Raw genomic sequence first — 27,823 nt, 5'->3', positions numbered from 1 at the left:
TCAAACACCTGACTGCTTGTCAGTCTGCCTGGAATACTTTACCCGAGTTGGCTAGAAAGTGTCATTCGTTTGGTGTCTTTAAAAAGGTTGTGAAAACATTTTGATATCTGGTTGTTATTTTTGTCTTAGCGCCCACATGCGGTTGATTTCTATCGTCCAAGTTAGAATTGTGGGTTAACTTGATGATTATGTCAGGCAATGTGCACTGACTGGATTTTCGGCGTGTAGTAACTGGTGGGTGGTTGAGTGTTTCTTTTTTTTCTGGTTATTGTCTATTGTTTTGCTTTTCTTTTCCTTCTCCCCAAACTCCAGGCCATAGAGCCTTGCTGGGAGTAATTTGATGTTGAATTTTTTGTTTTTGCTGATTATCAGTATCGTATACACTTTGCTCCGGCTCGGTTTCCAGCAGGCAGTCATTGGTGGGTGGTTAATTATCATTTTCTTTCTTAGTGTGCATATCTTCTTCCTTTTTGTCTTCTGTTTGGTTTTGGTTTTCTTTTCTTTCACCCTTTACTCTCGGTCATAGAATCTTGAGGGACATATTTGATGGTGATTGCTTTTTTTTTTAGTTGGAATAACAAATATTATCGAATCTTAAAAAGGCGGTCCAAAAATTAATTAGATGATACACACTGGGCTAGCGTTTCTGCTTGTTACATTATGTGATGGTAGCAACATAACAAAGTTTGATTTAACGCTACGAGTAGAAGCCAGAGCTCCAAGACTCAGTTTCTCGAAAAATCGATTTTATCCGAAAGAACTGGTTTGGAAAATGAAAATCGAGATCTTTAATTATCTTGTTCTCGAGCAACAAATCATTAGTGTTGCTAGAACTTGCAACTGAACCGCTCGTGGTTTTAAAACTTAAAGACGCGACATAAGCCTTGTTGAGCATAGAAATTTTTTTATGATTCAAGCAATTGTGTCAAAACTGCATGTTTTATTTGTAAAAATATGTGTTGTATTAATAAAAATTTTACAAATATTAATTTAAATAGTAAAAGCATCCATTCGTCAAAAGGACTGTGTTTTTATTAGGATTCATGAACATACAAACAATTGCAAGAAGAGCCAATTACCCGCATTGTGGTTGTATAAGAATTTTGATGAGTAAAGGTCACCCTTTTGTTTTCTGAAAATTACCTAGTCTTGAAACAGGGGTGGCTGGAAGTTGCAATTGCAAACTCACTAAAGTTTTCGTCACCGAATTTCACAGATAGGATATTAGAAAACGTTTCTTCAGACTCCAGAGAATATTATCAGCTAACAAAGGAGCGTGCTTTAGGAACCCTGCTATGCTACATGTCAATGACATTCTTTTTTAACACTATGAGGACTGGCAACACCGTACCTAGGTAGCAGGCTATTTCCGGTTTTAGGACATCTGGTGCTTTGGTGAGTGAATCAATAATCTAACTTTATTCAATTAGACGCTCAATATCTACCATTCCTAATCAAGGTACTTTGAACTCATCACAAGTTTTTCTAGTTTTTAGTTTCTTAAATTTCAATAGTTTGTTTGTCAGCTTTGTAGGTAGAGCTCCAATGTATTGCAAATTGGAATTTCAGCTGTTTTCCTGTCACTTTCTTAAATTTGTCTGATGCTTTTGTGCTGTACCTGGTGGCACTCCACAGCTCCTGATGCTAAGCAAATGCAGTTTTTTAACACTTTTTGTATCACACGAATAGGAATACTCAACATAATTTGCAACCACTAATTTGGTTGGTATGGCAGAGGATCGTAAAGATAGTTAACTTAGTTTACTTCTTTTTATTCTGTTCATTCTTTTTTTTTATTTGTAAATAGATACTAAATGTTTCTGAAAGATTATCATCGCTGGTCTCTCCTTGCTCTGGCTCACTTGTGTTCCCTGTACTCTGATTCAGCATGTGCATTGAGTGCTCATGCTGAACTTTACTTACCTTGAAGTGCAAGAGGGAGTTCGATTTTGACTAAAGAGCAAGTTTAGGTATACAGTTTGGACAGTTTTTGCAGATAGCGTAAACGTTTCCTTCGTCAACCATATTAATTTTGAAATGATTTTACCTCAAAGAATGTCGGAAGTGAAATTTACCCTATCGTTCTTTTAAATGATTCAAATATACTCGTTATTCCAATGAGTGGAATGTATGAAGGACTTTCAAAGTTGCCCAGAATCCCGCGTCATCAACTGGTCAAATTTTAATTTGGTATATTCTGGCAGGACGGTAACTGACGCTTGATGCCAAATTATTTTGTATACAGCAAAAAAGTACTTAAAATCGTATTTCAAATGCTCAATCTGAAGTATGCTAAAATATGCATTTTGATATCAACGGAAAGTATTTAAGAAGGTATTTCAAATACATATATTCAAATGTTGTCCCATCACTGCATAAATGGGATCATGACCCCTTCCGTCAAAATTCTCAGCAGAAATGCAAGCACATTGCATCATTTTGAACCGGTATTAAGCAAGGATTTTAAATCTGTATGATTGGAGGACTACAAAACTCGTTAGCCCTGCAACTTACAACTTATTAGCAGGAAATTAGATATATTACACCGTATTTAAATCTACAACATGTCTTGATTTTCAATATGCATGATTTAAGGCACTAAGTGGGCAGCTCCCATCTTCCCATCGTTTTTTTTGTAGCAGATAGGTGGACAGGTTGTGCCACGTTTGAAGTGAAGGCACGCCCAAATTTTCAATCTGTATTGACAAAGGCACAATATGAATCCAGCTCCCTTTATTTGAACGGAAATTACGAACATACTTCCAGTCTGTGTAATAAGAGAACCAATGTGAGACACTCTACTTTTAAATACCCTTACTCCACCCACCTCCTACTTTTAAACTGGGAGATAGGCAGGGTGCTCTACGTCTGAATAAAAAACATGCAATGACAACAAATTTGCATGATTTGAGGGACAGAATTCTTTCATGAAGCCTTGGAAAACCCTCTCTCTGTCATCGCCACATTCTTAGCGGAAAAGTGGGAATACTGAGCCCTATTTAAAGTAAAAGTATGCACGATATTAAGATGTATATGATCGGATGCGTAAACTGAGCCAACAGGTCGTTTTTTCGAATAGTTTGATCAGCTTGAAATTTTTTGGATAAGTACATGTGACATGATAACAATGATTTTCAAAGGAACTTCTCCTTCTCCCACCTTCAAACCATTAGAAACGTACAAAGCAAGTAATTTTAGGCCAAGGGAAGCGAGGGAATGAACTTTCGGAGGCGAACACCACTTCTGAGTCTCACCTGACCTCTGCATTAATGTGGTTACATAACAAGGTTACGTTCCTTGAAGTTTGAAATTTACAGCCCAGGCACAGCAGACTTTAAATTTTCATTGTCCGAGGATTTCTCCTCTATCCCAAATTGTGACTTGTAAGCAAGAATTGTAAAGCTTTTCCTCAAGCGCAAGGGGTTACATACTTGGGCTATTTCATCTGTTTTCATTATACGAATAGATTTTAGACATATTTTAGGACAGAAAAATGAATCTTCATACAAATAGTTATACATGGATTATAAGTAATAATGGAACGTAATTACTTGGTTTTGCAGTTATTAGTAAAGTGTTGATGTGACGACCCGTGTGTGATTGACAAAAAATCAGACTGTTTTAACATCAATTACGCAGGGAACAACTAATATATATATTAAGTTTTGAGGCGAAGTAACGTAGCTTGTACTTGCTGAAATTTTAGAAACAGCAACATAGATTGTGTAACAAATAGCGAATCAAAGTATTGTTTCAGCAACGCTTTGTCGGTGACGCTGATCGAAAGTTGCTGTAACACTTCGTATTTCCCTTTCAACATAAATCTAGTTGGTTACTAATATTTTATTAAATAAGCAACTTTCTTTATTGGCACCGTAAGCTAAAAACAATATATAAAAAAAAAACGCCCATGAAGTTTCATAGGAACAAATCAGGTTTACACGCAGAAATGTTGTTTAGGTGGAGGGCCTATGTTTCACGGCAGGCAGATCCGTCAAAACAGTAGAAAATACAGTTTGTGTGAATATTATAGAGATTCTAGGAAAATTATGATAGCCATGATATTTCAGAATCCTAGCCCCCCCCCCCCACCTAAAACATTCCTGTGAATTATCAAGAGAGAATATCTCCTGCAGTTCTACTTAAAATTATAAAACTAATAAATTTAGTAAACATCATAATACTTACCTAGAATAGGGACACCGACAGAGGATGCTTCTTTCACGACGACACCTTCAAGGTCTGCTCCAAAAATAGCGGTGTGAATTTGTCTATTTGCAGGAACTCTTCTAAATGCTAATCTTGGTTCTGTGTACCGCAATTTCAGGTAAAGAGTTCCACGAGGCTCAAGCCGCAGGGCAAGCTTAAAGGAAAAGGGTTTTTACAACATTTTCATACAGTTATGATCCATTTCGCTGTGTACAAGGCTGTTCGCATTACATTTAAAGCATAAAAATACATTTATTATCTTATATCTCTAGATTGGAACTCACTATTAGTTTTATTCATAAGAATTGTCAAAGGTTCTTCTATGACTACCACACTATGAAAGGAAATAAGAGGCAATCAGGGAATAGTGCAGGTAGGGGGGGGGGGGAGGAAGACTAGGGGACCGTCTGATGGAAGAAAATTCTCGTATAGGTAAAATTATGTGAAATTTTGATACTTGCAAGTGTCGAATATGCGTCGGAAGGGTCACGAAAAAAAAGTCTAAGCGCCCTCATTCTTCTTATCAAATTATAATCAAGTAATATTATAAGGCAATCAGTTTGGCTTTTTATCTCTGGAGGGGAAAATACATAATTTGAAACTCGCACAGATACTTTCAAAGAGCTATAACAAAATTAAAAAGAATCTTGAGCTTATTGGTGCTGGCTTATAATATTTTCACTTTCGAGAATACAAGTGGTCAATATACTGGCAAACCCAAATTAAATAACCATTGATTCTTTATATTCGATTACATTTTTAAGAAAACAAAGTGAAACAAGATCTTGACTCGATTGGGGTGAAGGGTTCAAGTCTGGAGTGGTTTTCATCGTATCTACACAATTGGTATCAGATAGTTCAGAATGGGTCATCTTTATCTTCAAAAAAGAAAGTAGAGTGTGGGGTCCCACAAGGGTCAATCTTGGGACCTCTACTTTTCATTATTTTCATTGATCGAGTGAAACATTACCTGCCAGAGGCTGGTTTCATCCTGTTTGCAGATGACACTTTGCTCTTTCTGGCAGCGCCTTCACTTGATGTTTTATATAATAAAATCCATAATGCAGTTTCTGAATTTCTAACATTTTCTCAGCAAAATAAGTTAACCCTACACTTTTCTAAAACCTTTTTCATGATATTTTCTAGACTTTCGACTAGTGCTGGAAATGACCATATCATGGTTCAAGAAAATGTGATAAAGAGAGTAGCAACAACAAAGTATTTGGGGTTTTTAATTGATGAAAACCTGTCGTGGAAAAACCATTCAAGTGCAATAGCTAAAAAATTAAGCAGAGGCCTTGGGGTGATAAGAAGAATTAAAAATCTAGTCCCAAAAAAGATCCTGAAAATGATATATTTTTTTATATTTTACCCATATATTAGCTACGGATGCTCTATATGGGCAAGTAATTTTGTTACATGTTTCAAAAGAGTACAAAAACTTCAGAATCGTGCTGTAAAATTATTATCTGAATTTGATGATTCTGATGAGGTTCCTGCTTATGAGCATTTTAAAAAGAATAAGTTAATGGATGTATCCCAAATTCGAGATTACCAAGTCGCGATTTTCTCGTATAAATATTTGAATCAGCTGCTCACCCCTGCTTTTGAAAATATTTTTACTTTTAATAGAGACCTTCATGATCATAATACAAGAAAAGCTGATGACTTAACTCATGAGTTTAGGAGCACCACCCGGGCACTTTTTGTGATTCGCCATTATGGTCCCCATGTTTGGAATATATTACCCGAGTGTGTGAAATATGCGCCTACTCTTCTGGCTTTCAAGTCGCGGGCACAGAAGTTTCTTTTATCTCGTGAGTGAAGTTGGTGTTATGCCCACTCCAGGTTGTCATTCTATTTAAGGTATTTCCCCGATTTAGCTTGCTTTTTTTCTTTTTTCTTTTTTTTGCTATCTACTTCTTGTCTTTTCCTCTTTCTCTCTTTTTTCCTTTATTCCTTCATCAGATAATTTTCTTGTGTGTTGAGTAGCAAGGTATGAATGTTATTTTAATTAGCTGAGAGTGATAACCTCGCTTGCCCTTTCAAGCTTATTGTCTTTCTTGGCAGGCGAAAAGCGAATAGTGTTTGTTTTCTTTTTTAATAAATGTATATCTCATATCTCATAAAACTCGAAGGTTTGTTTGTTTCTTACAAAATACCAAAATAATTTGGCCACTTTCCCTTCTTTCAACGAGCTCTTAGTCGGTTTTCTGTTTACATGATGCACTATTTAACTATTTGATTTGCAAATAAATGCAACTCTAAAGAATACCTATATAGAGGAAAGCTATATTCATTAATTAAAAAAGCTTTCCGAAAAATAAGTTTCTCAAAGAAAAGTAAAGGCCATTTTAAACTTAAGCTCATCAGATACAAATACCTTTTAAAATTCAAACTCAACACGTCCAGAAATTATTATTAAAGAATTAATGAAGCCCAAAACGAACAAGAAATTAATTAAACAATCATAGCAAAAACATACAACAAGTAATAATATAAATAAATAAATAGATCTTAAAGGGAGTAATGCTTAGATCGAATATGAAAATCAAGCTTAAAACGAAAAAAATATTTTCCTATTGAAGCATAAATGAAGCTTAAAACGAACAGAAATTAAATAAACAATCAATGCAAACAAACATACACTAGATATTAATGTAAATTATTAAATAAATCTTAAAACGAGTGAAACTTAAAATGAATATGCAAATCAAGCTTGAAACGAACAAAAATCACCACAAACAAGAGTTTAGGTATGACCTCCTTCTCTCACTGTAAAAGTCTAAAACCTACTGCGTCACTGGCGCTTTACTGAAAACCAATTTTATGACATATTTTTTATTTTGTACTTAATATTGGAAATAAACATTAAAATTATAGTAACATTTTGAACCGATGAGCTTTCAGCAATTAATATAATTATACATCAAATATTCAGTTTAATTTATTAGCTCTTGTTAAAGTTGTTAAAGACGAATCTAGTTTCACTATAAACAAGTGTTTGGATACTGCCTCCTTTCCTAACTGTAAATAAACACCAAAAGCCTACTGCGTCATTGGCGCTTAACTGAAAACGGATAATATTACAAATATTTTTCATACATCAAATATTCAATTTGATATTGTTTATACTTTCAAAGACTGTTCAAGACGCATATAGTTTTCAGTAAAGCGCCAATGACGGAGTAGTCTTTAGACTTTTACGGTGAGAGAAGGAGGTCATACCCAAAGTTGTTTGTGGTGATTTTTGTTCGTTTCAAGCTTGATTTACATATTCAATTTAAGTTTCACTCGTTTTAAGATTTATTTATTAATTTACATTAATATCTATTGTATATTTGTTTGCATTGATTAGAGTCTTAGCTTAGAGTTTTAGTTAGAGTCATTGTTTAGTTTAGTTTTAGTTAAGAGTTTTAGCTTAGAGTTTTAGCCTAGAATCTTAGCTTAGAGATTTAGTTAGAGTTGAAATTTAGTCTAAACTAGCATAAACACAAAATTCCACATTATTACATAGAAATACCAAAACCATAGGTTAGACTAGGTTAGGTTAGGTTAGAGGTTAGGTTTCTCCACATTTAAGTTAGGTTAGATTAGGTTGGATTACCATGAGAGGTTAGGTTAGGGTTAGGTTAGATTAGATTAGGTTAGGTTAAGTGACGCGCGCCAATTAACCTAACCTAACCTAAGCTAATCTAACCTAACCTAACCTAACCTCTCATGATAATCTCACCTAATCTAACCTAACTTAAACATGGAGAAACCTAACCTCTAACCTAACCTAATCTAACCTATGGTTTTGGTATTTCTATGTAATATTGTGGAATTTTGTGGTTATGCTAGTTTAGACTAAACTTCAACTCTAACTAAATCTCTAAGCTAAGATTCTAGGCTAAAACTCTAAGCTAAAACTCTTAACTAAAACTAAACTAAACAAAAACTCTAACTAAGACTCTAAGCTAAAACTATAAACTCTTAACTATAACTAAACTAAACGAAACTTCAACCCTAACTAAAACTCTAAGCTATGACTTTAAGGTAAAACTCTAAATTCTTAACTATAACTAAACTAAACTTCAACTCTAACTAAAACTCTAAGCTAAGACTTTAAGGTAACACTCTAAACTCTTAACTAAAATTAACTAAACTAGAACTATAACTAAAACTCTAAGCTAAGACTCCAAGATAAAACTCTAAACTCTTAACTAAGACTGTACTAAACTAGAGCTATAACTATATCTCTAAACTAAGACTCTAAGGCCAAACTCTAAACTCTTAACTAAGACTAAACTAAACTAGAACTCTAACTCAAACTCTAAGCTAAGACTCCAAGATAAAACTCTAAACTCTTAACTACAACTAAACTAAACTAGAACTCTAACTAAAACTCTAAGCTAAGACTCTAAGGTAAAACTCTAAACTCTTAACTATAACTAAACCAAACTTCAACCCTAACTAAAACTCTAAGCTATGACTCTAAGCTAAAACTCTTAACTATAACTAAACTAAACTAGAACTAAAACTCTAAGCTAAGACTCTAAGATAAAACTCTAAACCCTTAACTAAAACTAAACTAAACTAGAACTCTAACAAAAAACTCTAAGCTAAGATTCTAAGTTAATACTCTATACTTTTAACTATAACTAAAGTAAACTAAACTTCAACCCTAACTAAAACTCTAAGCTAAAACTTTAATTTAAAAATCAAAACTCTTAACTAAAACTAAACTAAACCAGAACTCTAACTAAAACTCTAAGCTAAGACTCCATGGTAAAGCTCTAAACTCTTAACTATAACTAAACTAAACTAGAACTCTAAGCTTTGACTCTAAGCTAAAAACTCTAAAATCTTAACTAAAACTTAACCAAACTAGAACTCTAACAAAAACTCTAAGCTAAGACTCTAAGCTAAAACTCTAAAACTCTTAACTGAAACTAAACTAAACAAAAACTATAAGCTAAGACTCTAAGGTAAAACTCTAAACTCTTAACTAAAAATAAACTAAACTATAACTCTAACAAAAAGTCTAATCTAAAACTCTAAACTCTTAACTATAACTAAACTAAACTTCAACTCTAACAAAAACTCTAAGCTAAGACTCTAAACTAAAACTCTAAACTCTAAACTCTTAACTAAAACTAAACTAAACTAAAACTCTAACAAAAATCTAAGCTAAGACCCTAAGCTAAAACTCTAAACTCTTAACTAAAACTAAACTAAATTAAAACTCTAATTAAAACTCTAAGCTAAGACTCTTAGCTAAAACTCTAAACTCTTAAATAAAACTAAACTAAACTAGAACTCTAAGAAAAACTCTAAGCTATGACTTTAAGCTAAAAACTCTAAATTCTTAACTAAAACTAAAGTAAACTTCAACTCTAACTAAAACTCTAAGCTAAGACTCTATGGTAAAACTCTTAACTATTACTAAACTAAACTTCAACCCTAACTAAAACTCTAAGGTAAAAACTCTTAACTAAAACTAAACTAAACTAGAACTTCAACAAAATTTCTAAGCTAAGACGCTAAGCTAAAACTCCAAACTCTTAACTAAAACTAAACTAAACTAAAACTCTAAAAAAAACTCTAAGCTAAGACTCTAAGCTAAAATTCTAAACTCTTAACTATAAATAAACTAAACTAGAACTCTAACAAAACTCTAAGCTAAGACTCTAAGCTAAAAAACTCTAGACTCTTAACTAAACTAAACTAAACTAAAACTCTAACTAAAGCTCTAAGCTAAGACTTTAAGCTAAAACTCTAAACTCTTAACTAAAACTAAACTAAACTAGAACTCTAACTAAACTCTATGTGGAGACTCTAAGGTAAAACTCTAAACTCTTAACTAAAACTAAACTAAACTAGAACTCTAACAAAAACTCTGAGCTAAGACTCTAATCTAAAAACTATAGACTCTTAAATATAACTAAACTAGAATTCTAACAAAACTATAAACTAATACTTTAATCTCAAACTATAAACTATTAAATAAAACTTAACCAAACTAGAACTCTAACAAAAACTCTAGGCTAAGACTCTAAGGTAAAACTCAAAGACACTTAACTAAACTAAACTAAAACTCTATGCTAATTATCTAAGGTAAAACTCAAAACTCTTAGCTTAAATTAAACTAAAGTAGAACTCTAACAAAAACTCTAAGCTAAGACTCCAAGATAAAACTCTAAACTCTTAACTAAAACTGTACTAAACTAAAACTCTAACTAAAACTCTAAGCTAAGACTCTAAGGTAAAACTCTAAACTCTTAACTAAAACTAAATTAAACTAGAATTCTATCTAAAACTCTAAGCTAAGACTCCAAGCTAAAACTCTAAACCTTTAACTATAACTAAACCAAACTTCAACTCTTAGTAAAACTCTAAGCTAAGACTCTAAGGTAGAACTTTTAACCAAAACTAAACTAAACTAAAACTCTAACTAAAGCTCTAAGCTAAGACTCTAAGTTAAAACTCTAAACTCTTAACTAAACTAGACTAGAACTCTAACAAAAACTCTAAGCTAAGACTCTAAGCTAAAAACTCTAAATTCTTAACTATAACTAAACTAAACTTCAACTCTAACAAAAACTCTATGCTAAGACTCTAAACTCTTAACTAAAACTAAACTAGAACTCGAACCAAAACTTCAGTATAAGACTCTAAAATAAAACTCTAAACTCTTAACTATAACTAAACTAGAACTACAACAAAAACTCTAAGCTAAGACTCTAATCTAAATCAATAAACTCTCATATAAAACTAAACTAGAAATCTAACAAAAAATCTAAGCTATGAATATAAGCTTGAACTATAGAATCTTAACTATAACTAAACTAAACTACAACTCTAACTAAAACTGTAAGCTAAGACTGTTAGGTAAAACTCCAAACTCTTAACTAAAACTAAACTAAACTAGAACTCTAACAAAAACTCTAAGCTAAGACTCTAAACTCTCAACTAAAACTATAGTAAATTTCAACTCTAACTAAAACTCTAAGCTAATACTCTAAGGTAAAACTCTAAACTCTTAACTATAACTAAACTAAACTTCAATCCTAACTAAAACTCTAAGCTAAGACTCTAAGGTAAAAACTATTAACTAAAACTAAACTAAACTAGAACTTCAACAAAAACTCTAAGCTAAGACTCTATGGTAAAACTCTAAACTCTTAACTAAAACTAAAACTAAACTAGAACTTCAACAAAAACTCTAAGCTAAGACTCTATGGTAAAACTCTTAACTAAAACTAAACTAAACTAGAACTCCAACTAAAATTCTAAGCTAAGACTCTAAGCTAAGACTGTAGGCTAAAACTATTAACTAAAACTTAACTAAAACTATAACTTTAACTAAAAATATAATTTCAGACTCTCAGCTAAAACTCTAAACTCTTAACTATTACTAAACTAAACTTCAACTCTAACTAAAACTCTAAGCTAAAACTCTAAAGTCTTAACTAAAACTAAACTAAACTAGAACTTCAACAAAAACTCTAAGCTAAGACTCTAAGCTAAAAACTAAACTCTTAACTTTTACTAAACTAAACTAGAACTCTAACAAAAACTCTAAGCTAAGACTAAAAGCTAAAACTCTAAACTCTTAACAAAAACTAAAGTAAACTTCAACTCTAACTAAAACTCTAAGCTAAGACTCTAAGGTAAATCTAAAAACTCTAAACTCTTAACTAAAACTAAACTAAACTAGAACTCTAACAAAAACTCTAAGCTAAGACTCTAAACTCTTAACTAAAACTAAATTAAACTTCAGCTCTAAATAAAACTAAGCTAAGACCATAGGCTAAAACTCTATGTCAATGGTATAAAAAAAAAACCGGAAAAATTTTGGATAATTTCTAAGTCTAAAAAATTCAGTCCTAAAAAACTTTAAAAAATTCAAAAAGCGAGGGAAGAATGGAGGGCCTCAGTGGGGCTTTGGGGTGCGGGGGACCCTTGGGGGGCTGGGTGGTCCTTTGGGAGTCCGGGGGATCTTTGGGGGCCGGGGGCCTCCTTCGGGGTTGTGGTAGGGGGATCGGAGGCCTTTGGGGCTGGGGTAGAGGACCTCACAACACTTCAAATAGAACTTGTGTATTATAACGACCACAGAGTTTCACCCCATATCATCTTCTAAATCATCTTCTAAAATGTCTCTAACTGTTTTGCCCAAATAATTCCCTAAAATGTCTAAACGGTTTCATCCAAGTAATCTCTAAACGAAGTTTCTGTATGCTATCTTTGTTTTGGCATCCTGGCACTGTCACATTTGAAATTCCTAGGAAACCCTTTCCCACGTTATTCCCTTCATCTCTAAGTTCAAAGTATCTCTTCCTCACCGTTAATGCGCATTTGCAAACTTTTCCGGAAACAATTCTCCTGGACGAACACCAAAGGCATTAATAAACTTCGCCCAGAAACAATGGACGAACACCAGACATTAATAAACTTCGCACAGAAACAATTCTCCTTGGAAATACATCAAAGTGAGAAAAATCCTGTTTTTTCATTCTCAGTGACAAAAACCATAAAAACATGCATAAATTGCTGTTGACAACCATGAAACATCCTTCAATTGTTGTTGACATCCAAGAAACATCCATCAAATTGAGAAAAATCCGGTTTTTTCATTCTCACTGACAAAAACCATAAAAACAGACATAAATTGCTGTTGACACCCATGAAAAACAACAAATAAATTAACTAACACTCATAACCGTCCAAGAAACATCCATAAAAGTGAGAAAAATCCTGTTTTTCAAGTGAGAAAAATCCTGTTTTTTCATTCTCAGTGAGAAAAACCATAAATTATGTACTGGCAACGTTAAACTAAATTGTAGATGGCAGCACGGTGTTCTCGTCGGAGTCAATAAGAGGGTTCTACTAATATCTGGTCGTTTTGAGTTTGAATTTTAAAAGGTATTTGTATCTGCTGAGCTTTAGTTTAAAATAGCCTTTACTTTTCTTTGAAAAACTTATTTTTCGGAAAGTTTTTTTTTTAATTAATTTCTTTTTGTTTTTGATTGCAAAAAGATTCAAGTTTTTAAAAATTCCTTATTTCAAAATCAAACTTAAAAAAAATCAAATATTTATCAGAGTATCAAAACTGATATCAAAGTAACAATATCAAAGCGAAAAAATGAGTTTGTGTCAACCTAGGGGTTTTTATTATCTGATGTTTGAACTATTTTTACCAAAATTGCTATCTCAAAATTTTTATCGGATGGGTTTGGGGAAAAGGGCGTGGGGGACTAGATTAAGCTTTGGTCTCTTTTGACTCTTTAAAAGTGAACTAGAACTTTCTATTTTCAATCAAATGAGCCCTCTCTGAAGTTTATACGAGTATCCCTTCTATAAGAACATTATATATATATCCCCAGAGTATAACTTACAATGCCTGTACCTGGACCCTGGGGGGTTGTGTCGACCCTGGAACTTTAATATCTGATGGTTGAACTATATTTAACAGAATGGTCACCTGAAATTTTTATCGGATGGGTTTACCACCCGATACACCCAAAGGCGTGGAGGGCAGGAGGGGCTAGTTAATCTCCGATCTTTTTTCACTTTGAGAAAATGAGCTACAGCTTTTAATTTCCATTCAAATTAACCCTCTCTGAAGTTTATACGAGCATACCTTCCATAAGAACCATATGTGCCACCAGAGCAATACTTACAACGCCTGGCCCGGCTCTGGGGGGGGGGGGGGTTGTGTCGACACAGGAGTTTTTCTTATTTGACCTTTGAACTATTTTTAACAAAATGGCCATGCGTAAAGGATTTTTTTTATATGATCTTTGAACTATTTTTAACAAAATGGCTACCTCAAATTTTTTATCAGATGTATTTGGGGAAAAAAGGCTTGGGGGCCAGTTGCCCTCTGGTCACTTTTGACTTTTAAAAAGGGCACTAGAACTCTCGATTTCCAATCGAATGAGCCGCCTTTGAAGTTTATACGACGACCCCTTCCATATGAAGTGCCTCTGGGAAAAAAAAATAAATGGAGTGTGGGGGGAGGCTAGCTGCCCTCCAATCACTTTTGACTCTTAAAAAGTGAAATACGACTTTTAATTTCCAATCAAATGAGCCCTCTAGGAATTTTATACGAGCATCCCTTCCTTAAAAACCATATATGCCCCCAGGGCATAACTTACAACGCCTACCCCTGGGCCCTGGGGGGCTGTGTCGACACCGGAGTTTTTTGTTATCAGAACTTTGAACTATATTTAACAAAATGCCTATCTCAAAATTTTTATCTGATGAATTTAGGGCGTGGAGGGGGGGGGGCTAGTTGCCCTCCAATCTCTTTTGTGTCTTAAAAAGTGAATAAGAACTTTCAATTTCCAATCAAATGAACCCTCTCCGAAGTTTATACGAGTATCCCTTCAATAAGAACTATATATGCCCCTAGAGCATTACTCATAACGCCTGCCTCCGGGCCCTGGCGGGTTGCGTCGACACAGGAATTTTTCTTATATGACATTTGAACTATTTTGAATGAAATGGCTATTATAAAAATTTTATCGGATGGGCTTGGGGAAAAAGGGTGTGGGGGGGGGCTAGCTACCCTCGGATATCTTTTGACTCTTAAAAATTGAACTAGAACTTTCAATCTCCAATCAAATGAGCCCCCTCAGAAATTAATACGAGCATCCCTTTCATGAGAACCATATACGCCCCCAGCATAAAACTTGCAACGCCTATCCCCCGGGCTCAGGGGGGGTTTTTGTTATCTAATTTTTGAACAATTTCTAAAACACTGGCTATCTCAAAATTTGTAGCGGATAGGTTTGGGGAAAAAAGAGCGTGGTGGGGAGGAGAGTGCTTTTTTAACTCTCTTAACTCTCAAAAAGTGAGCTAGAACATTCAATTTCCAATCAAATGATCCCTCTATGAAGTTTATACGATTATCCCTTTCATAAGAACAATACATGCCCTTAGGGCATAACTTAGAACGCCGTTCCCTGTGTCCTAGGGGGTTCTATTGACACGGGATTTTTTCTTACTCGACCTTTGAACTATTTTTAACAAAATGTATATCTCAAAATTTTCATCAGATGGGTTTTGAAAAAGAAGGCGGGGGGGGGGGGGGGCTAGCTGCCCTCGGATCTCTTTTGACTATTAAAAAGTGATCTCGAACTTTCAATATCCAATCAAATGAGCCCCCTCTAAAGTTTATACGAGCGTCCCTTTCATACGAACAATATATGCCCCAGGGCATAACTTACAACGCCTGTCCCCGGGCCCTGGGGGTTTTGACGACACCTGAGTTTTTGTTATTTGACTTTTGAGCAATTTTTAACTTAATGGCTATCTCAATATTTCATTGGATGCATTTGGGGAAAAAGGGGCGTGGGGGGGGGGCTAGTTACCCTCCAATCTCTTTTGACTCCAAAAAAATGAACTAGAACTAAAACTGAACGAAAACTGAATTTTTTACCAGAATCCCTAGACCTAAAACTATGTAGTGTCCATGCGCATAGCTTGAACCATCAGCTCCTGAGTCTTAGATTACTGTGTTGACCCCTGAGTTTTCGTTATAGGGCCTTTGAACTATTTAAATAAAGCTATTTCAAAGTTTTTGTCGGACAGGTTACAGAAAAAAAGGATGTGGAGGGGGGGAGGGGCTAATCGTGTTCAAATATCTCTTTACTCTTAAAAAATGAATCAAAAGTTTTAATTTCCAACAAAATAAGGCCTCTTTTTGGTTAATACGAGCATTTTGTTAATGCAAATCTACCTTGCAGCCTGGGTACAACGGACCACGCCTCTCTCCAAGCGCGGGGAGTTGTGTCGACACCGTAATTTTTGGTATATGATCTTTGAACTATTTTAAAAAAAATAGCTATCTTAAGATTTTTATTGGATGCATTTGGGAAAAAAGGGTTTGGAGGAGAGAAGCTGGTTACCCTACAATATCTTTTGACGCTTAAAAAGTGAACTAGAACTTTCAATTTCCAATCAAATGAGCCCTCTCTGAAGTCTATACGAGCAATCCTTCCACAAGAACTATATATGCCCCCAGGGCATAACTTATGACACTTGCCCCTGAAGACTGTGGGGGGAGTGTCCTGCTCCAACATATAATTTCCAGAACCTTCAACTATGTTCAACTAAATGGCTATATCAAAATTTTAATTGGATGTGTTTGGGGAAATGGTAGGCGTGGAAGGGGTGTCGGTTCCCTTAGAATACACTTTCGACTATTGAAAAGGGAACTGCACATTTATATTTTCAACCAAATGAGCCCTTTCTGAAGTTTCTACGACAACGTTGTCTATAAAAACCTTTTATGCCCCCAGGGCATAACTTACAACCCCCGCCCTGAGGGCTGTGGGGGAATTGTCATCCTCAAAGACCTAATTTCCAGAACTTGAAACTCCGTTTGATAAAATGGCTGTCGAAAAATTTAGTTGCCCTCTAATCACTTTTGACTATTAAAAAGGACACTAGCCCTTTGAATTTCCAATCGAATGAGCCTGTTTTGAAGTTTTTATGACAACGCCTTCTATAAAAACCTTATATGCCATTAGGGCGTAACTTAAAACCCTTGCCCTGAGGGTTTTGGAGGAGTGTCCTTCTCAACAACGTATTTTCTATCCGGAAATCAGCTATGCTGAACAAAATGGATATCTCAAAATTTTGATTGGATGTGTTTGGGGGAATGATGGGCGTGGGAGGGGGAGGGGACTAGTTGCCCTCCAATCCCTTCTGACTATTAAAAAGGGCACTAGAACTCTCGATTTCCAATCGAGTAAGCCCCCTTTGAAGTTTCTACGACGACCCCTTCCATATGAAGTGCCTCTGGGAAATTTTTTTTAAATAAATAATAAAACATTGGAGCCGTATGGCCTTTATTATAGGCAATGCTATAGCGTTGCCTCTGATATATAAATCCGCCGAAAGCATATGCCAAAACTAACAAGCTGTGCTATCTGATTAGGTAGAGCATCCGATTCCCAATCTGAGAATTAGGGGTTGGTGTGGAGCTTTTTTTTCTGTTGGTAAAAAAGTAAATATTTCTTTTTGCGTAAAGGTTGCGCTTGAGAAGAAAAAAAGTTCTGATAAAAACTTGAAACCCCTTCAAATTTTGCGTTGAGGGGAAGGGGACAATTTTTCTCTAACCCTCAAAAAGAATATATACTATAGTTGTTTTTTCTACCTGTCGTCCAGGCTTAACTGTTAGTTATGACATAATTACAAAATAACATTTTTAAAGAGGAAGCACAGGCTTTCAAGAAATGACAGGAACGCCTTTGAAAAGGCATTAGTAGAAGGGGGGGTACCAGCCCCATTGCTCACCCCTGCTGCCACCTACAACTTTTTTGCACCCCAAATATGGGCATAGCCTCCCTAGGGAGAATGATTGCGTAATCGGTCAATGACCTCTTTTTCCAAGGTCAATTTATTTGATGTTTCTATGTGTAATAACTCCGGAACGAAGGTTGCACATGCGCATTGAATTCTAACGGGAACAATGTTATTGATCTATGACTCGAGGGGGAAGTGAATTTCCGAGAACTTGATTGCATAATCGATCGTGAATGTTATGATCCAAAAATAGTATTTGTTGTTGTTGCTCTCGCCAAATGCTATGAGTTTCCCGGAAACAGTTAGATCGCATGGCCCCTTCTCAACCAATCAGATGGCTTGCTTACATATTAGTGGCGATTTGAATATAAAGAATGGATTTTTGCTATAGTTTTATTAGTCTGTGAATAGAATCCACTAAGTTTTTAGTTAGCAGTGTAATAACATGATTGAACAAGTTGAGTTAGAAATATCCTTTTATTGCAACAGTTCTATTTGTAAAGGACATTTTCATGATTTTGAGTATTCACATGAACCTACTGAATGTTTAGATAGCTTAGAAGCAGAGACAGATGAGAAGAATCTGGAGGAAACGAGAAGAAAAATTATATGTGACATGGAGAGAAATTTATATCGATTGCAAGTAAGCTCAGATAAAAGAAGGATTGATATGATAGAAAAGGAGGATCAATAGAAGAGACTGGTAAAAGAGGGCTTTCTCTATAGTGTAAAAGACAGCAGTGAAAACTCACGGAAAAATGTGTATAGTGCAAGATATAACTCGGATTATTATGATGATTATGCTCCAAGAGAAGAGAAAAAGTGGCCCTTTAAGAGACACCATAAGAGGTCATTCTACGAAAAGGATTTTAAACAACGGAAACCATGGTGGAAGTGTTCTCATATACCATTTTACGATAAATCCCATTTTTGATATGCTTGAAAAGTTTTATACCATAATCATACAATAAATTTGTTTCTGCTATTTTTATTTTCTCGTACTAGATATGTATAGAATAAGGATACCAGCAGAGGCTCCTGTACATGAATAGTTCAGTTTCATTAAATCACTCCAAAGAGTAGGCCTACTATCAGTCCACAGCCAAGTTTTTTATCAATGATATAAAAAAAAATCATTCTTCTATATATTTTTATTCAACTGTCAAATACATATATAATACTTTTTAAATATATGACCTTATCATCCTCCACTAACTCGTCCTCAGTGGTAATTTCTTAAATTTGAGGTGACGGTCTTGTAAGTAGTTGAATGCTATCATCATCATCATTGTCTTTTTTGATATTACTCAGAGTGGGCATATTAACATATAGACGATCATCATCTTCGAAACACAGTCTCCCTGAGGGCCCCCTCCTCACCAAATCATCTGATGTATACGATAGTCCAGATGATGTATAATGAACTTCTACCACGTCGTCGTCATTATCTGAACTAACAATCTCAGATTTACACAAAAGAAGCTCCTCACCTTCTGTGAGCTCCCACTCGGTCCATACATCCTAAAAAGGTCGAGAACACTATGGTCAAAAGCTCTGTGGAAAGGTATAGTCTTCATGAATATACTGAGGGGTGTTCTATAAATGTAATAAACAGGGTTACTTATTATTTTTCATTTTATCTATAATTTTGTACGTCTAAAATTCATCAATTAGCCAGATGTGGGTTTTTTTTTAATTTTTTTTTACATACGGAGCGAGATTTAATGTCATTGATAGAAGCATGTATGAGATTTAATGTCTGTAATGAAACCAGGAAAAAAACCTTTCCAAGAACTATATTTTTCAATGAAAAGTAAAGAGCTATGACATTAAATCAAAGAGAGCAGAAATAAAGTTGAATAATTGCTTAAACATAAATTTTCTGTAAACATACTTCTAATTAATCACTTCTAAAAAGGTAAGTATAGACCGCTCATCCTCTATGGTGGGGGAGCATACACAGATGTGTCCTTCTCGGTCGACTAGGTGCTGTGGTGAGTTGTTTTTAATAGGAGTACATTATTTTTGAAGATTTAAATGAATCAGATTAGTTAAACAAAGCTTATAAATAAAAATTCTATTAACAGTTAATTTTGCACCAACTACATAAATATTTAAGACCAAGTGTACCATGATGCACCATTGTGGTCTGAAAAATTCAAAAACTCAGAAACTCAATACATAGTTTTCGATAATTTCAAGTCGATTACTATCTAATAATTTTATTTCTACAACACTTAGACCTTCCTTAGGTTGAAGTGCTGTTCTACACCACAAAATGGTAGAAAATCCCGCTTTACTTGAGTACATTATACGTTTTGCCTCTTACAATTTGCCCCATTAGCTTGATATGTTATCTCGAGAGAAAAAAAACTATCAAATAAACACGCAGACTAAACTTGATGAAACTTATATATTTGAAATCAGCATTTAAAGCTGATTCTTTGATGTATCTATTGGTATCAAAATTCCGTTTTCTAGAGTTTCGGATACCATTGAGCTGGCTCGCTCCTTACTTACAGTTCAATACCACGAAATGTTTTATTAATTAAAAAACTTTCCACAAAATAAGTTTTTCGAAGAAAAGTAAAGAGCTACTACATTAAATCAAAGATGAGCGAGAAATAAAGTTAAATAATTGTTCAAACGTAAACTTATGTCCAATGCCATACTAGTTAAAGTGACAAAAACTCTTTCCCACAAGAGGACACTTTTCAACTAAAAGTAAAGAGCTACTAAATCAAAGATATGATGAAATAATAACGAATATTTGTTCAAAAGTAAACTTATGTTTAGCGATAAACTTATTAGAGTGATAAAAAACTTTTTCTCACAATAGGACACTTTTTGAGCAAAAATAAAGAGCTACCAGACAAAACCATAAATATGATGAACTAATAACGAATAATTGTTCAAACTTAAATTTTCTGTATTACGGGGATAGTTTATTTTTGAACAATTATATCTACCAAAGGTTCAATACCTGAGTTAAACTAAGAGGTTTCAATTTCAGGAAAAAATTACATTTTGACAACATTTGACAATACACCAAATTTAAAGTTTTGTTTAGTTTCAAAATGTTTTCTGTCACTCATCATCTTTTAATCATTCACAAACAATACTACAGAAAACCACTTCCCACGGTTTATTGATTTTAAATTATTAAGAAGGTTATTATTTCATTGAAATATACATTTTACATTTTTTAATTTTCATGCTTTTGATAAGTATTTTGTCCTTTTGGTGTAAATAGCAGCTTATGGCTTATCGTAAAATCACTGTTCAAGTTTTTTCATAATTAAAGGATACGAATTAGAACCATGGGAACGTAATTTCATCATATTTTGCTTATTTTCGTTGGAAAACACACTGAAAAACCATATTAAGAGCTATATTTATGAGTCTTTTACTGAAAATTCCTTTTTCGTACCAAGTCCTGACCCCCCTAATTAAAGGATATGAATTAGAACCATGGGAACGTAATTTCATCGTATTTTACATTTCCCACAAGAGGAACACTTTTAGAGTAAAAGTAAAGAGTTACTTTCGTACCAAGTCCTGACCCCCCTAATTAAAGGATATGAATTAGAACCATGGGAACATAATTTCATCGTATTTTGCATTTCCCACAAGAGGAACTCTTTTCGAGTAAAAGTAAAGAGCTACCAGACTAAACCAAAGATATGATGAAATAATAACGAATAATTGTTCAAACTTAAAGTTTTTTAATATCTCTGAGACAAACTTTTACAGTGTTGAAAAATAGTGAAAAAGAAAAGCCTAAAAAACATTGGAAGAAAAAGATAGGTAGAAAAAATTGCTTACATTTGCATAGTCCACCTGGGCTTGGGATGCTCGAAGGACCAAAGAGTGAAACTTGGAGGGTAAACAGACTAGGGACCTTACATTCTTGTACAAATGGGGCTGCGACTTGTACAGACAGCGTTGGTCTTGAATAGTTGATATGAAGGTTGGAAGGACCAGCGTAGGTGGGGGGGCTTTGGCCTGTAACCATTCTGTACAACTGTTGACTTCGCAGGGGGTGCAGTATTGGCCCTCGCTTTCTTAGTGGGTGACGGCGACAGACATTCTTCATAATTGGCCTTAAAAAGAAGAGAAAAAAGTTAGTATTGAAATAATTTGCCCCTTTTCACAGAAGGAAAGTTATTAAACATATATATATATATATATATATATATATATATATATATATATATATATATATATATATATATATATATATATATATAATATATATATATATATATATTGCGAAAACACACAAAAGTTAGAAAAAATACAAAATATTCCTTTATTACCTCTGCAAAACGTCTAAAAATTAAGAATACATACTCAATTTAAACTATATATTTGTAAGTGTTTTAACTATGAGCCATTCTGTTGCGAAAACACACAAAACTTATACAAAATACAAAATATTCCTTTATTACCTCTGCAAAACGGCTAAAAATGAAGAATTCATACACATTTTCAACTAGCTAAGGGTAAGTGTTTTAAATATGAGCCATTCTGTTGCGAAAACACACAAAAGTTAGAAAAAATACAAAATATTCCTTTATTACCTCTGCAAAACGGCTAAAAATGAAGAATTCATACACATTTTCAACTAGCTAAGGGTAAGTGTTTTAAATATGAGCCATTCTGTTGCGAAAACACACAAAAGTTAGAAAAAATACAAAATATTCATTCATTACCTCTGCAATACGGGTAAAAATGAAGAATTCATACACATTTTCAACTAGCTAAGGGTAAGTGTTTTAAATATGATTCTGTTGCGAAAACACAAAAAAGTTATAAACAATACAAAATAGTCGTTTATTACCTATGAAATACGGCTATAAATTAAGAATTAATACACATTTTCAACTAGCTAATGGTAAATGTTTTAAATATGATCCATTCTATTGCGAAAACACACATAAGTTAGAAAAAATACAAAATATTCCTGTTTTTCCTCTTCAATACGGCTAAAAATGAATAATTCATACAAAATTTCAACTATCTAAAGGGTAGGTGTTTTAAATATGAGCCATTCTATTGCGAAAACACACAAAAGTTAGAAAAAATGCAGAATGTTCCTTTATTACCTCTGCAATACGGCTAAAAATGAAGAATTCATACACATTTTCAACTAGCTAAGGGTAAGTGTTTTAAATATGAGCCATTCTGTTGCGAAAACACACAAAAGTTATAAAAAATACAAAATATTCCTTTATTACCTCTGCAAAACGGCTAAAAATGAAGAATTCATACACATTTTCAACTAGCTAAGGGTAAGTGTTTTAAATATGAGCCACTCTGTTGCGAAAACACACAAAAGATAGAAAAAATACAAAATATTCCTTTATTACCTCTGCAAAACGGCTAAAAATGAAGAATACATACACATTTTCAACTAGCTAAGGGTGAGTGTTTTAAATATGAGCCATTCTTTAGCAGAAACACACAAAGGTTAGAAAAAAAGCAAAATGTTCCTTTATTACCTCTGCAGTACGGCGAAAAATTAAGAATTCATACACATTTTCAACTAGCTAAGGGTAAGTGTTTTAAATATGAGACATTCTGTTGCGAAAACACACAAAAGTTAGAAAAAATACAAAATATTCCTTTATTACCTCTGCAAAACGGCTAAAAATGAAGAATTCATACACATTTTCAACTAGCTAAGGGTAAATGTTTTAAATATGAGCCATTCTGTTGCGAAAACACACAAAAGTTAGAAAAAATACAACCTAACCCCCTAATTGAAGGATATGAATTAGAACCATGGGAAACGTAATTTCATTGTATTTTGCATTTCCCACAAGAGGACACTTTTCGAGTAAAAGTAAAGGGCCACCAGACTAAACCAAAAATATGATGAAATAATAACGAATAATTGTTCAAACTTAAATTTTCTGTATTACGGGGATAGTTTATTTTCGAACCATTATATCTACCAGAGGTTCAATACATAAGTTAAACTAAGAGGTTTCAATTTCAGGAAAAAATTACATTTTGACAACATTTGACAATTTACCAAATTTAAAGTTTTGTTTAGTTTCAAAATGTTTTCTGTCACTCATCTTCTTTTAATCATTCACAAAGAATACTAAAGAAAACCACTTCCCACGGTTTATTGATTTTAAATTATTAAGAAGGCTATTATTTCATTGAAATATATATTTTACATTTTTAATTTTCATGCTTTTGATAAGTATCTTGTCCTTTTGGTTTAAATTGCAGCTGAAGGCTTATCGCAAAATCACTGTTTCAAGTTTTTTCATAATTAAAGGATACGAATTAGAACCAGGGGAACATAATTTCATCATATTTTGCATATTTTCGTTGGAAAACACACTGAAAAGACATATTATTGAACTCACATCAAACATTGCCGGGCTTGCATTTGAAGAACCTTCCATTATTTTCTATCTTGTCCTCTATTTCAGCATATACTGACTTTTAAAGCTTTTCAAAGCTCTTAAATATACTAACCTAACGGTTATTTATTTACGAAATTGTGCAAACTATTGATTTAGAACAATAATTACCTTTCTATATATCAATTAACACTCACTAGAATTGCCACTTTTCACTCGCGGAGAATGGTTTCAAAACAATACTTCTTACATTGCATAGACTAAATGTGTCGAATGAGACATCTTCAATGAAGATTAATTAATTGTTACGTTCGATTTTGTTTTGGACATAGGACAACATCAATGGGAAGTGATAATTTCTGTAAAACTATCAAAGATTGATCAGACAAAAATTTAGGTGTATGGTTAGGTTATATTAGATTATGTTAGGTTAGGTTAATTTAGGGTAGACCAGCTTAGCTTACGTACGAGAAAGAAAAGTTCTTAGGTGTGGAGCTCCCCACCGCCTCAACCATCGCTCTTGAAATCCCTTGAATTAGGTTAGAGACAGACAAAAAGTTAGGTGTATGGTTAGGTTAGGTTAGATTATGTTAGGTTAATTTAGGTTAGACTAGCTTAGCCTACGTAGCCCCCCCCCCCACCACCTCAACCATCGCTCTTGAAATCCCTTGAATTAGGTTAGAGACAGACAAAAAGTTAGGTGTATGGTTACGTTAGGTTAGATTATGTTAGGTTAGGTTAATTAACGGCAGCCTCTTTTGTTAAGGTTTTTTTTTTTTTTTGGGGGGGGGGGGCTCCCGCCCCCTCCAACAAAAATTTATGTGTATGGTTAGGTTAGGTTAGATTATGTTAGGTTAGGTTAATTTAGGTTAGACTAGCTTAGCCTACGTACGGCCCCCACACCCGGGGGCCACGGGGATTGAAAGCCTACCACGGGTGGGACCCCCAACACCAAGGTTAGGTTACCTAACATTTCAAGGTGACCCCCCACCCCCCAACCCCGGGGCCACGGGACCGAAAGCCTGACACGGGTAGGACCCTCACCACCAAGGTCAGGTTAGGTTAGATTAGGTTAAGTTACCTAACATTTCTAGGTTAACTTACATCAGGTTAAGTGGCGTTCCACTTAACCTGATGTAAGTTAACCTAGAAATGTTAGATAACTTAACCTAATCTAACCTAACCTGACCTTGGTGGTGAGGGTCCTACCCGTGTCAGGCGTTCGGCCCCCTGGCCCCGGGGGGGGGGGGGCGGGGGGTCACCTTGAAATGTTAGGTAACCTAACCTTGGTGGTGGGGGTCCCACCCGTGGTAGGCTTTCAATCCCCGTGGCCCCCGGGTGTGGGGGGGGGCCGTACGTAGGCTAAGCTAGTCTAACCTAAATTAACCTAACCTAACATAATCGAACTTAACTAAACCATACACCTAACTTATTGTTGAGGGGGGCGGGAGCCCCCCCCAAAATAAAAAACCTTAACAACGGAGGCTTACGTTAATTAACCTAGCCTAACATAATCTAACCTAACCTAACCATACACCTAACTTTTTGTCTGTCTCTAACCTAATTCAAGGGATTTCAAGAGCGATGGTTGAGGCGGTGGGGGGGGGGCTACGTAGGCTAAGCTAGTCTAACCTAAATTAACCTAACCTAACATAATCTAACCTAACCTAACCATACACCTAACTTTTTGTCTGTCTCTAACCTAATTCAAGGGATTTCAAGAGCGATGGTTGAGGCGGTGGGGGAGCTCCACACCTAAGAAATTTTCTTTCTCGTACGTAGGCTAAGCTGGTCTACCATAAATTAACCTAACCTAACATAATCTAATATAACCTAACCATACACCTAAATTTTTGTCTGATCAATCTTTGAGAGTTTTACAGAAATTATCACTTCCCATTGATGTTGTCCTATGTCCAAAACAAAATCGAACGTAACAATTAATTAATCTGCATTGAAGATGTCTCATTCGACACATTTAGTCTATGCAATGTAAGAAGTATTGTTTTGAAACCATTCTCCGCGAGTGTAAAGTGGCAATTCTAGTGAGTGTTAATTGATATATAGAAAGGTAATTATTGTTCTAAATCAACAGTTTGCACAATTTCGTAAATAAATAACCGTTAGGTTAGTATATTTAAGAGTTTTGAAAAGCTTTAAAAGTCAGTATATGCTGAAATAGAGGACAAGATAGAAAATAATGGAAGGTTCTTCAAATGCAAGCCCGGCAATGTTTGATGTGAGTTCAATAATATGTCTTTTCAGTGTGTTTTCCAACAAAAATAAGCAAAATATGATGAAATTATGTTCCCCTGGTTCTAATTCGTATCCTTTAATTATGAAAAAACTTGAAACAGTGATTTTGCGATAAGCCTTCAGCTGCAATTTACACCAAAAGGACAAGATATTTATCAAAAGCATGAAAATTAAAAATGTAAAATGTATATTTCAATGAAATAATAGCCTTCTTAATAATTTAAAATCAATAAACCGTGGGAAGTGGTTTTCTTTAGTATTGTTTGTGAATGATTAAAAGAAGATGAGTGACAGAAAACATTTTGAAACTAAACAAAACTTTAAATTTGGTAAATTGTCAAATGTTGTCAAAATGTAATTTTTTCCTGAGACTGAAACCTCTTAGTTTAACTCATGTATTGAACCTTTGGTAGATATAATGGTTCGAAAATAAACTTTCCCCGTAATACAGAAAATTTAAGTTTGAACAATTATTCATTATTATTTCATCATATCTTTGGTTTACTCTGGTAGCCTTTTACTTTTACTCAAAAAGTGTCCTCTTGTGGGAAATGCAAAATACAATGAAATTACGTTTCCCATGGTTCTAATTCATATCCTTCAATTAGGGGGTCAGGTTGTATTTTTTCTAACTTTTGTGTGTTTTCGCAACAGAGTGGCTCATATTTAAAACACTTACCCTTAGCTAGTTGAAGATCTGTATGAATTCTTCATTTTTAGCCGTATTTCAGAGGTAATAAAGGAACATTTTGCATTTTCTCAAACTTTTGTGTGTTTTAGCAATAGAATGGCTCATATTTAAAAAAATTACACTTAGCTAGTTGAAAATTTGTATGAATTCTTCATTTTTAGCCGTTTTGCAGAGGTAATAACGGATTATTTGTATTTTTTCTAAATTTTGTGTGTTTTTGCAACAAAATGGCTCATATTTAAAACACTCACCCTGAGATAGTCGAAAATGTGTATTAATTCTTCATTATTAACCGTTTTTCATAGGTAATAAAGGAAAATTTTATATTTTTTCTAACTTTTATGTGTTTTATCAACAGAATGGCTCATATTTAAAACACTCACCCTTAGCTAGTTGAAAATGTGTATGAATTCTTCATTTTTAGCCGTTTTGCATAGGTAATAAAGGAAAATTTTGTATTTTTTCTAACTTTTGAGTGTTTTCGCAACAGAATGGCTCATATTTAAAACACTAACCATTAGCTAGTTGAAAATGTGTATGAATAATTCATTTTTACACTTATTGCAGAGGTAATAAAGGAATATATTGTATTTTTTCTTACTTTTGTGTGTTTCCGCAACAGAATGGCTCATATTTAAAACACTTACCCTTAGCTAGTTAAAAATGTGTATGAATTCTTCATTTTTACCCGTATTGAAGAGTTAATAAAGGAATAATTTGTATTTTTTCTAACTTTTGTTTGTTTTTTCAACAGAATGGCTCATATTTAAAACACTTACCCTTAGCTCGTTGAAAATGTGTATGAATTCTTCATTTTTAGCCGTTTTGCAGAGGTAATAAAGGAATATTTTGTATTTTTTCTAACTTTTGTGTGTTTTCGCAACAGAATGGCTCATATTTAAAACACTTACCCTTAGCTAGTTGAAAATGTGTATGAATTCTTCATTTTTACCCGTATTGCAGAGGTAATCAAGGAATATTTTGT

At 34.1% G+C, this 27,823-nt stretch overlaps 1 protein-coding gene across 1 annotated transcript in view; it reads right to left on the bottom strand.

The window, feature by feature from the left end:
* Positions 1-27,823, bottom strand: part of RhoGAP100F (Rho GTPase activating protein at 100F) — a 152,732-nt gene that overhangs the window by 20,328 nt on the left and 104,581 nt on the right. Inside the window, exon 7 of the mRNA XM_089099958.1 lies at positions 4,189-4,363. Coding sequence (XP_088956084.1) covers positions 4,189-4,363 — 175 coding nt within the window. The remainder of the gene's footprint in view (positions 1-4,188; positions 4,364-27,823) is intronic.

Source organism: Artemia sp. Qi Xiang Cuo, chromosome 14, assembly GCF_049724085.1.
Source record: "Artemia sp. Qi Xiang Cuo chromosome 14, ASM4972408v1, whole genome shotgun sequence".
Classification (NCBI taxonomy): domain Eukaryota; kingdom Metazoa; phylum Arthropoda; class Branchiopoda; order Anostraca; family Artemiidae; genus Artemia; species Artemia sp. Qi Xiang Cuo.
The sequence above is the reverse complement of the archived record's forward strand: the minus strand, read 5'-3'. Positions and strand labels throughout refer to the sequence as shown.